We start from the raw sequence: 15,940 nt of genomic DNA on the forward strand, positions 1-15,940 counted from the left end.
GTTACGTTATCCCTGCGCTGAGCCTCACAAGATGTCAATTTCAATTAACACGCCACGTGTTTCACAGTGGCAGTTGCCACCTACTTTCTGTTCCATCCCTGGAAGTTGAACTCCAGTTCAAAGCCACAAGCAATAGCTACACGGCTTTGCAGCCATTACAAGAAATGCTTCAATTTCTGCTTTATATGGGATTACTGCCATTGTTTTATGTAGCAACAAGCCCATTAAAACGATGCAACAACTGGGGTATTCCCGGTGAACTTCTGAGGTTAATCCACAGTTGTATGTCTGTCTATTAAGGTTCGTCTAAATGCTGTGGGAAGTAATACCAACTCACAATGGCATAGGACATGGGTGTGTTTTGGTACCTTGTCCCTTCAAGCTTTATTTGTTGGATTTAAAAGAAGAACTGGCAGAGGTGCAGGCATTTCCCCCTAAACTAGGTCATATGCATATAACGTTCCCTTTTTTTTTGGTAACTCACTTTATTGTCTTACTCAGAGAACAAAAATAAAAACAGTCCAACACCTGAGAAAGAAAATTAATAATACAATAATACAACACGATTGGATAACATTGCCATGATCAAACACACAATATGGCAAGGGAGATATTAAACCTTCCGGAAACAATGTGAAGGTTCCCCTTTAAGGAGGTCAGTCCCACCCTCCCTAGCCACCCCATTCCACTTCCCCAAATCATCTCCCATTTCCTAGGGCAGCCCCTTGCATTATATATCCTCTTCTCCAGGTCCATGCAACGGTCCATTTGAGTGATCCATTTTGCCAATCTTGGCCGGTCCACTGCCCCCCAATGTGCTGCAACAGTTTGTTTCATCGGTCTGACGGCCATAGATGCAGTTTCTCAAATCTGGTGAAGTCTGTTTTCCCTACACCTCCAAGAGCAATAGTTGTGGGCCTGCTGGTATTACCAGTCCAGAAACAGAGTGGATCTTATCCAAGCATTTCTGCTAGAAAGAGCGCCCCTGTGGGTACCCTCAAAGAGTATGAGAGAAGGTGCACTCAGCCCCCCTCGGTCTCACCCCCAACATCTGCGACATTCAGTGCGCTTTGCCCGACCCCACTTAAACAAATCAGTGTGTAAGTAGCAAATCCTGTGCAATATCTTCAATTGCATCAACCTTATATGAGCCGAGATACCAATTTCCCTCAGGAACAGTAAGGCCTCAGTCCAATCCTTTGATTCCAGTGGGCCCAGATCCCTTTCCCACCACGACTTGAGGGTATCTAAATTTTTCATGGCGAAGGCAGTGAGGACCTGATGAAAGGTAGAGATAACCTTTGAATCTAGGCGCCCCAGGAGAAGGTTAGCCTATATCGGGTAGATGGCAGGCAACTCCTGAACTGACTGGAACTGGGCTGATAAGGCATGTGACAACTGTACATAATGGTATTTTCCAGTCTCTGGGAAGCCAAATTTGTTATACAGCTCTGGAAATGGGACCAGTGCCCCCTCTCTCACCACATCCCCCACACTTCTCACCTCACTTCTTTCCCATACCAGGAATCTACCAATCTTGTCCACTTCTGGGACAGAGGCGTTGTCTCACAGAGGTTGGGTGAGGGTGGTCCTGCCCCCCCACTCCATATGCCGATGGAAGCCCCTCCATACCTGCTTAGTATGTTGCATCACAGGCAGGAAGAGTTGTGCATCTTTTGGCCACTATATAGAATCTGGAGAGGAGGGAGACCCATCATCCACACCTGCTCCATTACAGCATCTGGTAGCGATCCATCTCCATGCAGCCAATCATTTACGACCACCAATTGACCGGCCCAGTAATAGCTGCGCAGGTTAGGGAGTCCAATATCCCCTTCCCAAACTGAGCGCTGCAGTGTGGCCAAAGCAATGCAGGGCTGACCGCCTCCCCCCTCCCAGTTCCAAGGAAGGGTCCGAAGAGCGGCATCCGCTCTGTCAAATTCACTTTTGGGAATTAGTAGGGGGGCGTTCTGGAGGGTGTACATATACCTTGGCAGGGTCAACATCTTGAATAAGGCAGCTTTCCCAATAGTGTCAACGGCAGGGACCCTCAGAGAGTGACATCGCACAGGAATGTACTCTTAACAGGGTGTAGGTTGTACCGTATATAGTCATTTAGGTCAGGACCCACCCATACTCCCAAGCATTTGAAGCCCTATGTAGAGACCTGATATGGACAGTCTTCGGGTAGATTGCCCTCAGTCCCCTGGAGGATGAAGAAGATGGACTTATCCCAGTTCACCATCAGCCCACTTGCCCCTTTAAACTCTTGCAGGGTCTGTGTGACCCAGGTGCAGGCTTCCTGCGGTCTACTGAGATAGACCAACAAGTCACCTCCGTATTGCAAGACTTTGCCCTCACCCTCATGTCGCCAGCAGAAGGTAGCCCAAGTCCGGTCCGTTTTTAAATGAACAGCCAGCAGCTCAATAGTCAGTGTGACTAAAAGGGGGAGAGAGGGCAGACCTCCCGCATCCCCTGCTCCAGGGGGAAAGCCCGAGAGGTCACCCCGTTGACCCAGACCTCTGCTCCTGGACATGCACACAATGAACGCACCCAACCCAGGAAACCATCACCAAACCCCATGCAGGACATCACCTCCCAAAAGAACCTCCACTCCACTGAGTCAAAGGCCTTTTTCAGGTCCAAAAAGAAAAGAGCTTCCAGCTCTTCCAGCGAATGCGCCTGAGATAAGGCCATAAATAACCTACGAATATTCATCCTGGTGGATTTGTCAGGCAAAAATCTGCACTGATCCAGATGGACCAGGGAAGTAATTACACTAGTGAGGTGTTCCGCCAGCACCCATGCCAGGATCTTAACCTCTCCATTAATAAGGGAGATAGGCCTTTATGAGACACAGGACTCTGGGGGTCTACCCGCCTTGGGAATTACCACTATGCAGGCCTTTCTAGGGCCTGGGGGAAGCAATCCCATGGTCCTCAAGTGGTTAAATAAATGATGCATGTGAGGAAGCGTCAGTTCGCCCAGCTTTTTCCATACCTCGACCGGAAACCCAATGGGCCCTGGGGACTTCACTTACTGAAGATGCAATACAGCTGCCGCCACCTCATCCCCCGTAATATCTGCCTACAAGTCATCTCCCTAAGCAGGGGTCAGCTGCGGCAAAGTAACACTCGTGAAGAACGGGAAGCACACCGTCTGCTCCCCAGTCTGTCAGGAGCAGTAGAGCTCCTCAAAATATGCAGCAAATGCTTCCACAATGCCCGCATCTTCAACAATTCGCAACCCACCCGGACCTATCACCTCTCTTACAATCCTGTGCCCTTCCTCCCTCTTTTCCAACCAGGCCAGCATTTTGCCCCGCCCGATCCCCTGATTCGTAGATTTGGCTTCTTTTGAGCCAATGCGCTTGCTTGCCATTGCCCAGGGCAGTATTCCTAAGTCATTCCTGCACTCTATGAAGCTCATCCCTCCTGCTCGGAGTACCTTGCTCCAGGTATGCTTCCTCCCCTGCCCACTCCTGTGTTCCTCTGCCTCTCTCACCACCTGTTTATGAACATTTCTCTGAGCCGTAATTAGGTAGACCATCTCACCCAGTACAGCCGCCTTATAATCTTAGTCTTAGAGGCCACCCCTTCCAAAAATTTGGGAAACCCCTTATAATAGCTATTCATATGCCATGGAGGCCTCTCCCTTCCTTTACCTGTACCCAGCTCCATGACCTGTGCATATCCCCCGTCTGTACAGAAAAGTAGTCCAACCTAGATAATGAGCCATGTACTCCCGATAAAAAGGAGAAACCTTTTTTTAAAGGGTGCACTGCTCTCCAGGCGTCCACCAATCCCATTGCAAAGGCAAATGAGTTGAACTTTGTGGGAGAACCAGTCGGTCTAGTTCTAGTGTGCATACAGTCTTGTGCTGGGTGCATGACATCATTAAAATCCCCTCCCAGAACCCACCTATCCACTTGATTACGCCAGAGCGCTGCCTGGATTTCATCCAATAATTACAGCGCCAAGGGTGGAGGGGCGTACAAACACACCACTCCCCAAACCACTCCCCACAGTTCACCAGTCACCAGCACAAAACGCCCCCTCAAATCCTGCGACACCTCCAGGAGCAGGAAGGGAATTCTCTTATGGATTAATATCAAGGTGCACCTCTCCCCCAGGGAGAAGCCAGCGTGTATCGCTGTGCAGTAATTTGTACGCTTAAAGAAGCAGCATTCCGATCCTGCCAAATGCATTACGTGAGAAGGACAACATCAGGTGACTGCACGTTAAGAAATTGTAACACCAGTTGTCTCTTGATACTTGATCCCAGCCCATTCACATCCCAGGTTAAAAAGAAAATTGTCCTAGGTCTATCCTCCCCCGCCATACAATTGAGACAAGCACATCACTTTAGCAGAAGGCATCCCCTCTCCACCCTGGTCAGGAGAAACAACTGGTAAACCTCCCACATTCTTATCACCAACAATGCTCCAATCGTCGAACAAATCCACCACCCAACTCTTCCCCAAATTCCCTTAGCATAAACGACAAGACCCCCACTCGTACTTCCCACCCCCCGACCCCCCCAACTAGAGTCGTGTAGAACCTTTGGGAACCAAAACCTGAAACAACCCAATCAAACATATTTGGGGTCACCTAAGAGAGCCGTCTGAGCCCCCCTTTGAACACCCACACGGAACCCCATCTACAGGATCTTCACATGTAAAATTGGACACAACAATGATTATACACCTGCTTCTTTCACTCAGAATAGAAGGGACCAACCATTCCCCCCTCCGCGCAGTCAGCCAGTGTCTTCATGATCTTGCCCACCATCAGCAGGCCCAGCCAGGACAGGCTGGGGATGTTTCATGATCACGGCCCTGATTAGACCGGCCTCTTGATGATCCTGAGACTGGCCCTGACAGGATGTGCATCTCCATCTAGTCCCAGGCTTCCTTAGGGGTGTGGAACAGATGAACATACTTTTGTAATAGACTTTAGGAAAATCCGGAAAGAACAGTGCACACTTAATGCTGAGCAACACCAGCTTCCTCTTAAGAGAGTCAAAAGACTGTCTGGCCCCGCTGTACCTCCTTTGTATAGTCCGGGAAGAAACCAATCCGATTCCAGTCATACATGATCAGGCCTGTTACCCTTGCCATCTGCAGGAGAGTATCATGATCCCTGTAATTTAACAAACGGGCTACCACAGTGCGCAGAGGTGCTCCAGGCACTGGGTGACCCGTGGGGACACGATGAGCTAGTTCTATTGAGGAGAGTTTTTTGGGTGCCATTACGTCTGTCAGCCAGTGCTCTAGAAATAGGTAAATACTAGGCCCTTCCTCTTTCTCTGGAAGGCCCAGTATCTGCAGGTTATAGCGTCAGGATCTTCCATCGCTGTCCTCAGCCCAGTTTTCCAGGACACTGAGCTTCTAAGAGACCAATACCAGCTGCCTTTCCATCTACTTGAGAGCATCCTCATTATCTTATATACGTTGCTTTGCCTCACCCACCCGTGAAGTCAAGTTGCGAAGATCTTGCCAAAGGAAGGACACCTCCAAGGCCAGACCATCAATTTTAGCCTATACCGAGGACCTGGAATCTCCTATGGTGCTCATAATGTCTGTGAGTGATATTCTCCGATCTTCTCCGGAAGCACCCAAGCAGGACACGGCCGTATCCTGTGGCGTGTCAGGGGGCAGAGGGGCACTCGCTGTATAACGGTCCATCTTGTTCTGCATCCTTCCCTTTTCTGGGTTTATCTTTTGCCATCCCTGCAGGTGCCGTTCATGTTTGAGCAGTCCCTGGCAACTGCTGGTTGTCCCCCCACAGATTCCCAATGTCTTGCCAAATGCTGCTGCCGATCTACAAGGGTCCCTCGTTAGCAAGATCATGTGGTAGTTGAGGCAACACTGACACCTTTAGCACTTGGCGCCACACTCCTTATCTGAATGACACCCCACGCCAAACAGTTTTGAAATTCAAAGGCTCTCACCCTGACAGGGCATCTACCCCCAGTCACAAGTATGCAGTAGGCCCAGAGGGATTCCCCCCCACTCAGTCAGTGGGTCCCCCGACTGTGCTCCAGCAGTCCATTTCCGTTGTGCAAGTTTCTGTTAGAGAGGATGATTTGGTGGTACCCCTGCGTGCTGTTCTCACAGTGCAGGGGGCAGCACACCTTGAGAGGCTGCCCTCGCCCCTAAATATTAGTGCACCATATATCCCAGGGGCCCCCCCATGTCCCAGTGACAGTCGCACTAAGGAATGATCCTTTCCGTCACCCCCTGCAGTCCGGTCCGGTTCCGATTATGCAGCAACGGATTTCCCGCTTCACCAAGCCGCACAGGCTCTGGGCTGCGCACAGCTCACCCACTGCCAATCCTTTTCACCACCCACGGCCAGATCCAGGTGTATCCTCCTCCTTCTCTGGTCTTTTTGTTGCAGTGATCGCAGGAGGCACTAGGAACCTTTCTGCACCTCCTTCGATCCAATCATCGGTTCACCTGTCCCTCAAACAATGCCAGCAGCAGGCAGCGTTCACCTCACAAGCCTCTTCTTGACCTCCCAGGTGCCAACCCCAGAATGTGGGGGGATCGGGGGTCACACACTCGAGAGGTCAGTCTTACCCACAACTGCATTGTGCTTCGTATATCACCATGGCCTCACACACTGCTCACTTGCCCCTGCAGTGAAATGTTCACTGCCGGCGGCCCGGTTCAGCCCAGTTCTGCAACCCGGTGGCTCCCACTCCCCCACTCACCAAGGCACCGGGTGGCACACTTCAAACCAGCCACAGGTGATCAGTCTCACCGCCAGCAGCCAGGCTCAAGTATGTTGTGTGTTTGTTCTCCAGAACATCCGCTATAACCAGCACAGCGGTCGCCAGATCGTTCACTGAGGCCCAACTCTGCCTCCCCTCACACTGCTGGTGGCCTGGTCCCAAGTTAACTTCCATTGTTGCAATGGCACGCCTGCTGCAGTGTGTTTCACAGGCTTTAGGCATGCTATATATTCCCTGCTGCAATCCCCCGCTGTGACCCCGGCTCCTCCAGCAGCGGGGGACTTTATCAGACCAGCACCTCAGATGTCCCAGCAGGTTCTGCTCCCGTGCTGTTGGCTACTGCAGCAAGATGGTGGGGGGCCCTGGAACCTTTTTCAAAAACTCGTCGGCACTGAGCTAACTGACACCGATTTCCTCTGGTGTTGCAGGGAAATGAAGCCGAGACGTTCAGCTACTCATGTAGCTCAATATAGCAGCAGGATATGAACGTTAATGAGGATTTATACCCAAGAATGTCGGCAGCGCTGGGGGAGCTACTAGGGCTCACATCTTCATGATCCAGCAGCTCAACAGCGCACCCTGCATATACCCTTCTTAACCTATGCTGATGATCTTATGTTTTTCGACAGAACCCCTATTGGGCTGTAATGATCTATGGGTACTGTATACAAAGTGTAAATCAGTTAATACATTTGGGTATTGCACTGTATGACAAATCATGCACTAAGGATATTTTTATTCGTCTACAACATAGAATTGCTAAAGTACCCAGAAGAATATGATTTTAAAAAATTATGTAAATTTACTTTGGTACCAAAGTTAGCCCTGCGTTGACATATGCCCATGAAGTATCACACTTAAAGGATTAGGTGCTGTTAAATCGCCTGGAAGTTCTTATTTGGAAGAAGACTCTAACTCTCCCTTCCTCTGTCTCTATGGCACTCATTAGATAGGAGCTAGGCCTTCCATCATGACAATCTATTATTCTGTATACAAATCTCATGATTTTCCACAAAATTCTGAATCCTCCCCAACTTTCCATTTATGAAGATCTTAATGCTGGGAAATTCCCCGAAACCTTTTGAGGTATTCATTAAGGCGCGTGAACAGGCTCTTGACATTTGTAGTGATTGACAGACTGTTTGAAAATCCTTACAAGGTTAAATTAAACTGAAAGTGAAGAGGTATGATTGGATCCAACAAGGGAAGGACATTTTAAGATACTCTTATTTTAAAGAATATAGTGCTACATTTCATAGATTCAATACTTAGCACCAAATTTCTGAATTGGAAAGCTAGACTTATTTTGCTTCGATTTACATTTAACATTTTAGAACTCTTGAAAGAGTAGGTGTCCCTATCGTGGCCTTAGTAGAGGTTGCTGTCTTTCTAAAACTTCGACCAGTGACGAGACTCTCAAACATCTGTTGATAGAATGCAAAGCAACGGCAAATTTGAGATATCACACATTCACAGAATATGTAGATGATGTAAGACTGCTTGGTATTAAGTCCTTTTGGTCTCAGTTGTTAACTTGTCATTTTAATAGATGAAATTCTGAATGAATTTGATGTATTTTAAACATGAATGAACCACCATGTGATAAGTTACCTCTTGGAATTAAATATATTTGATATTGTTGTCCTATTTATAATTGATCTGTTTTATTTCCTTTTTACATTAGTTTATGTTATGATGAGCACTTTTGTTTCTTTATAATGTTACTGTTGTCAAAAGTTTTGATAAAACTATCACAATAAAAAAAGATGCAACAACCACATTTGCATTTCACGTTTGTTGTTCGACATTTTGATGTGCTGAACATCCTTACTGCCTAAACACTTCAAGCACTATCAATATGACTGATTGAAAAAGCAAGACAAAAAAAACTTTAACTGTATATTCTGAGAATAGAATAGGTCATTTCAGTAAACAAGGTAAACACAGCGCTACAAGTAGCCATCACTGGACGTTTGACAGACACATACAGCAAAAAACACTGTGGGCATACAGCTATTAAAAGAATTTTGTTCCATACGAGATTGAAGCCATTGTTTTATAAAGAAGTATTATTTTATAAGTCAAAAGCTCACATAGATGCAACAACCACAAACCTGTTTAACCAGCATTCAGGATCATCACTGTTGTGTAGTTGACATCCTTGTGATTGGACTCACCAATATTATGATGCAGTGAGCTTCCAAGGATGGCTACTAGGTGGTGCTGTGACATATGTGACTGGTTATCTGAAACTGGCTATTCGACTCACTTCATAAGGTGAAAGGGGTTTTCCTTAGATTTCTTAAGCCCACCATAATATTGATGGTGCTCTGTCTTTTCACACAGACTCTATTTTAGGCAGTTCTTTTGTAATAAGGTTGTGGCAAAAGGTGCTATCAATGATGAATGAAGTGTGAGAGAGACCCTGATCAGTTGCAGCTTCTTTTAAGAGTTAATGTTTGGAAATTAAGTTTGTAGCGGCAAATAGGCATTCAAGTTCCAGTGCGTTTCCGATCTGGCCTCCTTAACACCTTAAGTGCTAAGGGTGTCCATGTTCGTCTTCAATTCCCATAAGGAATCATTTAGGCTCTGCCCACTCCCGTAGTAAGCTGCAAGCCTGTGGAAAACATTGCCTAAAAAGGAGGTGACTTTAGCACACATGCTCTTCTCGCCCGTGTCTTTATTTCTTAACAGAAGAAGAACACATATGGCAGTTTAAAGCAATCTCAAGTTGTCCATGTGATCTTACAAATAATCAACCAGTCTTGCTTTTAGGCTCACTTCATATTTCATTAAATTACTTGCAGTCCTGCATTTAGAATGTTACAAAACTATAAGCCCTGCACAAGAACGCAAAATGATGTGATAATAAAAGAAATCACTGCAGGATATGATTTGCAAGCTTCACAATGAGCTGTCTCATTTTGTATTTATTTATTGGACATTTGTATGGCGCCTATACAGCAGAAAGTGTTTCCAGGTGCCACAAGACAAGGGGGGAGGGGGAACAGAGGAAGATAATAATAATAACGGTCCTGCTAGGTCGTGTGACCTTTGGATTGTGCAGATGCAGCAAGCAGGAAGTGCAGGGGGTAAGGGCGAGAGGGAAGGAAAAGGGGGGGCAGAGCAGTGGTGGGTTAAGTGCTAGGTGGGGCCAGGAGGGCAAGTGTGGTGGGGAAAGAGATGAGGGTAAGTGCAAGTTGGGGGAGAGCCAGGCTCAAGGTCGAGCGGTGAGGTGAGGATGGGATGAGGGAGAGGGAGAGCTAGTGCGAGCAGGAGGTGTGGGGGGACGGACTGGAATCCGTAGTCTGGTCAGCAAGGGTGCCCAGGGGCAAGTGCTAGCAAGAAGGGGGGCTGCTGAGGCAGACTGTTCGTTGGAGGCCTGACCCCTGTATGACTCATAGGGTTCCAGGAGGCCTGTCGCAGTGCAGCACAGAAGAATCAGCAGGGGGGAGGAGATGGAAGGAGGAGAAGAGGAATGCCTTGAAAAGCTTCTGGAACTTGAGGAGATCTGGCTGAAGTCTGAAAGGGGCAGAGAGGCCATTCCAGAGGGAGGCTCCTACCGAAGAAAGATCTACCCGCACTCTCTGCTTGGAGAAAGGTCGGACCTGCAGAGAGTTTGAGCAAGAGGACCGAAAAGGCTCTAGTAGGGAGGTATTTACGGAGAGAAGGTTGAATATAGTGCAGTCCCAGGCCTCAGAATGCCTTGTGGATGATGCAGACGGTCTTGAATTTGGTCCTTGTAGCCACCGGGAGCCAATGGAGAGATTTTACGGCACGAGATACGGTCCCTGTGCTTGAGGCCAAAGGCAAGTCTAGCAGTCCTATTCTGGATTAGTTGGAGAGGGTGGAGGGAGGAAAGAGGCAGATTGAGAAAGAGGATGTTACAGTAGTCCCGCCTGGAGATTACCAGAGCTCTGGAGCATTGAGTTTCTGAGGGAAAGTGAGGAAAGGGAGAATGCCTCTGAGGAGGTAGAGATGAAAGCAAACCTTCTTGGCAAGGTCGGCGATATGAGGTGAGAAGGTGAAAGAGGTGTTGAAGATGACAACCACGTTTTTTGCCTCACAGGAGGGAGTGGGGAGGGGGCCCAAGGAGGGTGGTCAGAGAGTAGGGGGGGGGGATGGAGGGGGAGTACCGATGAGAAGGATCTCGGTTTTACTGGAGTTGAGACAGAGATCGTTAGCAGCACACCATGCCTGAATTGCAGTCAGGAAATAATATGATATGAGTGTTTATTTATATGGGGAATGAGAGAAGAAGGAGAGGAGGTAGAGGAGGAGAGCAGAGTGTCATCAGCATAGCACTGGAAATGAGGAGAGAAGGTAGAGATCAAGTGAGCAAGAGGGGCAAGGTAAATGTTGAATAGCCACGGCAAGAGGATAGAGCCCTGAGGGATGCTGCACCTAGAGAGTGAGGTAGAGGAGAGAAAAGGGCCCTGTTGGACCTTGGAGGGCCGATTGAACAGGAAGGAGGTCAACCAGGCCAGTGTCAGATCCGTGATGCCCAGAGTATCTCGGAGTCGGTTTAAGAGGTACTCCTTCTCACTAGTAATGTCAGGTGATATGATATGATAGTTTATTTATATAGCGCCTATACACAAGGTGAGCAAAGTGGACCAGGGTTGCCAGCATTACTAGAATTTCTATACTAAGGAGCCATGTTAGGTTAGTTCACACAGAGATTGTTGTGTGGCACTGTGATTTCTGACCGCTCGATTAAATCACTGATTTCTGACCGCTCGATAAAACGAGATATATACTTGCTACGGCCATTACGGCATGACTTTTTTCAACGTGTCCTGTCAGCGTGATATTTACACCGCTTGATTCTCCATGTGAGAGCACTCATCTACGACTTATCAACACAATTGTTTTGCTTATGCCTTGAGAACGACCTGTGTGTCTAAACACGCGTCGGCTGTTTCCTGCCACAATTAAAGCATCAACAATATTACTAGTGTGCCTTATTGTTGTAATGTCTAGCGCATCTCCACCTCACCCTCCTCTTTACTAGAATATTGATAGTGGGCTGTGGGAAAAGGATCTTGATGAAGGGGAAATAGAAGGCAAACCCATGCTGCCGGAATCTGGGGGAGAAATCAGTGCTGGGGGCAAGGAGGTTCATTGAAAGTGTGTTATAGAGGCGGGGGAAGCTAATGGGAGAGCGAAAAGGAACTCTTTGGGTGCGACACTGCTGAAGAACTTGGTCGTGGTGAAGGACTGGGGTGTGATGACGGATGCAGTCAGCAACACTCCACAGGGAACATCAGTTGGAATGGTCGAAGAGGGATCATGTACTGTGTGTTAACAGAGGGAAGAAAAAGGGGGACAAAAGAATTAGGAGAATGGTCTATGCTGACTTGCAACCAGGCATGCCACGTGTGTCTATCCATGTGCAATACCAGTAGACACATCCTGAAAAACTGTTGACTAGTTGATTTCTGAACATAGTGAAAGAAAAATCTCATACTCATTATTAAAATATTCTCAAAAAGTAAAATGTAAAGTCTAGTGGCAAAACTTGACTTTATGAATTTTGAAAAATAATTTTAGAATGATCACGTCAATCAAATTTACCTCTGTTACAAGTGATGTAGAACTTAGAGTTGTGTGCTCTGCAAGGACATTTTCGGAAACTTCAGCCTCTTCCTCAGTCACTGAATCGATCTATAGGGTCAGAAATAAACCGCATGTTGTTTTCATAAATCTTGGCACTGTTAACTAAAGCAAATAAACGTTGAAACATGTTACGACCAGTAACATGTTACACTTAAGAACCACATGACCCCCCGCCCCCATGCTTCATTCTGTGGTCACAATATCTATCAAAATACAGTCTTAGTCCAACATATAGTCTGGCTCTGCCCATAAAGTGGGCTATTTGCTATATTTCGCAAGAAGGGGGAGCCAACTCTCCTCGATACTCGGCTTTGACTCATCTAAGATATATGTTAAATATTCCATATCATAAATCGCTCCAGCATTCTGGAGCCATTCCTTGTCTGCGGAGGTTCTATTTTGTTTCCAACTGTGCGCAATGGAGCACCTGGCTGAGACTAGTAGGGTACGTACCATGTGCCCCCCTGCTTCTTCCATCTCATTCTCTTCATGCACCCCAAACAGCATACACCATGTTGAGAACCGCCTAGATACCCGATCAATCCCCTTGATCCACGAGAGACCAGCATGTCTGCATATGAGCACACCCCCACCACATGTGGAAGTAGTCCGCACTCAGATGTCTGCACCTCCAGCATCGGGAATCCACCCCGGGGTAAATTTTGGCTAGAGTGGCTGGGGGCACTGTCAACAATGTATACGTTTTATTGCCTGCATCCTGTACTATAGGGATACCATGGAGTGAGAGACCCTTCCTACACATTCTAGACCATAAGTCATCAATTATATCCCTCTGTAAGTCTGTTGCCCATTTCTCCCTGGCTGTCAAGCGGTCCATAGGTTCTGCCTACAACAGTCTTATAAATATATGCTATTCGGCCTTGAGATCCTGTGTTCTGCAGGATAATCTGCTCAAAGGTGGTTCGGCCCCTCTGTAAATTGTCCCCCCACCTTGGTTCAGTGTGGGCTCCCTTAAGTTGCAAGTATCGGAAGGGAGAAAGCTTGCCAATGTGAAGGCATTCCTCTAGTCTGCTGATGGACATAAATGTCCCATCCTCCCACAACTACCCAGCTCTACTGAGGTCGGCCTCATATCAAGATTGGAACTGCAGGGGTTTAGCTATTGTGTTTCTAAAGGGAGGAGCCCAGATGCAGCTTGGGGGGGGACTAGGGCCATGTTAAGAGCCAATGCGTGGCTCCATTTTCTTTCCATGCTGCCCAAAATCCCTGTATACATAGGATGCTTCACCCCTCTGGGGAACCCAAAGCCACTCCCCCAGTGTGACTTGTGCCAATATTGTGTTATCCATTTTCACGCATTGTTTCCCAGAGCACGGGTCCCGATGGTCTATCATTATACGAAGATGGCCACCCAGTAATTTGCATCCAAATCCGTGAATCTCACCCCCACCTTCCTTCCGTGACAGTGTGAGGGTCCTGTACGCCATCCTAGGTCTCACTCTGACCCACAACTATTTCAAGAGCCGCCTCCTCACCAATTCCAAAAAGGAAGGTGGAACATTAATCAGAAGTATCTGGAATAGGAATAGAAATTTGGAGAGGATCCCCATCTTAACACAAATCAATCCAAGAGAGATTCAGCCTAGTCACTGCTCCATATCTGCCTGCAACATATCCCAAAGGGGGAAGGGGCGAGTTCACTAAAAATAAATTATTAAGATCCCTAGGTATCTCTATCATTAGGTATCTGAACCCATCTGGGAGTATACGAAAGCCTACGTCCTCCACACATTCCCTGTATATGGGGTGCGAGATAAGCATGGTATCAGGAGTGGTGACGCAGACAACATATATATTTCTAAACAAAGCATTATTGATAATCAGGATGGTGTAACTGCTAACTAACCCTATGCTATGGTGGGATTTTCCCTGCCTAAAGAAATCTCAAGAAAGTCTGTGTCCACAAGTCCAGACCAAAATCTGTCTGTGTCAAAACCTATGCTTGTTCTCACAACTATCACAACATCTAGTGGGGAAATGTTCTCAACCAAATATAAGTGTTCAAAAGTAAATGTGCAAATACCGGCAATTTGAGTTAATCTAGAGTTTTCTGTCTCAAGTTGAATAGATTTCCAATGTAACTTTGTTTCAAGGAGGTTTGATCAAGTTCTGAAGTTACCTTCTGTAGGTTCACAGGCATCACAGTTCACATAAAAAGAGGGTCTTGGATTTCCCTTCCCCAAGTTCAAATGTAATAAAGTGTATACAACACTGTGATCTTGGGACTCCCTTCCCCCAAGAAACACTCTCCAGTTCTTTGGTTCTCAGGGTTTGATTCCCCAAGATGTATGCTGAGCAGTTACTTGTTTCCTCTGTTCACAAGTTCACAAGAGAATCCAGGGTCTGTTTGACCAGTCCGTTGGTTAGCTTCACCAAGGGCACACACTTCTTTGCTGCTTTTCCAATATAGTGGTTTCTGGTCTAGGCACAGTTGTCAGACCATACGGTGCACCCATCACGGGTCACACAACCAGCAATCACATACCTTGTCTGTGATTTGACTCTTGATGTTGGCAATGTCTGTGTTAGGAAACTTCCTTGTTTAGGCGCAGTTGTTAGACCCCATGGGTCCACCCATCACAGGTCACACAACCATATTTTTCCCCAAAGACGTTGCTCACTAATATTCAAGACAACTCTTCATTAGGTCTTTCACATTATTCTTAAAGTGCTTTTCTGGAATTGGGTTACTTAATATATTTGATTGTCCCAGAATGTTCATGCAGTCTTTTAGCACTTCATAGTCCGATCAAGTGACGACTTACTTTTCATTGCAACATTTACTTGTTTTCATTCAAACCACGACTTTCCGGACATTCAATATTCAGTAAATGTATTGTTGTGTTGTATTCATCAGTGTAGTGCTTTTCATTCAGTTCAGTTTGCAGTAAATGTAACTTTAAGTTGTGCAGGCTTGAATGGCACTTTTTATGCAGTTCGGTATTTAGAAAATGCAGTGTTCAATTGTGTGGGCTTGCTTAAACAGCTCCTTTCATTCAGTTCAACTTTCAGAAAGTGTAATATTTCACTTCTTCTGTAGACCGTTATCATTTCCAAGGTTCCCTGGAGCTCTCCGGCGTTCCTACTGTCTCCCAACACTTAGTGGTCTTTGCAGCTCAGATCGGCAGCTTTTCCTCAAATGGGAAAACCAGCTTGCCAGTTATCCGAGTGCTCTTATTAGCACACACCGTCCTTCGTGCTTGGCTCTGCCTCTGCTCCCTGACAGCGCCTGCTGTACGCCTTCCCTCACAAGGGCTCCCAATCCTGCGAAGTCACCTCGGCAAGACACTCGGGATCTTTGTCGGTGTGTCAGCATCTTGGCTTCTCGTTCCTCAGCACAGCAATTCCTCACACTTCATTCCATTAAGATTTGAAAAATCCCCCCAGGTGTGGGCTGCACCTATCATTTTAGGGGTGAAGATTGTGAGACCTGGGACTTTTTGGATCTTCTAGACTTTTCCCTCCTGCGGGCCCTTTGGTTAAGCAAACACACTTTTAAATGCTCTCGCAGCTGGCGTAGAGTCGCTTTCCAGCAGGGTCCCTTCTTTGTGCAGCACATGGA

The 15,940-nt window shown here is 47.0% G+C and overlaps 1 protein-coding gene and 1 long non-coding RNA gene across 2 annotated transcripts in view; one reads left to right on the forward strand and one right to left on the reverse strand.

Annotated features, from left to right (window-relative positions):
* CFAP61 (cilia and flagella associated protein 61) overlaps window positions 1-15,940 on the reverse strand; it is a 2,971,729-nt gene that overhangs the window by 2,138,568 nt on the left and 817,221 nt on the right. The window contains exon 10 of the mRNA XM_069608074.1: window positions 12,316-12,405. Within this exon, the coding sequence (XP_069464175.1) occupies window positions 12,316-12,405 (90 nt within the window). The remainder of the gene's footprint in view (window positions 1-12,315; window positions 12,406-15,940) is intronic.
* LOC138467814 (uncharacterized) overlaps window positions 1-15,940 on the forward strand; it is a 213,852-nt gene that overhangs the window by 125,621 nt on the left and 72,291 nt on the right. The gene's annotated exons all lie outside the window — the stretch shown is intronic.

The sequence above is a fragment of the Ambystoma mexicanum genome, chromosome 4q, assembly GCF_040938575.1.
Source record: "Ambystoma mexicanum isolate Mex_15411 chromosome 4q, UKY_AmexF1_1, whole genome shotgun sequence".
Classification (NCBI taxonomy): domain Eukaryota; kingdom Metazoa; phylum Chordata; class Amphibia; order Caudata; family Ambystomatidae; genus Ambystoma; species Ambystoma mexicanum.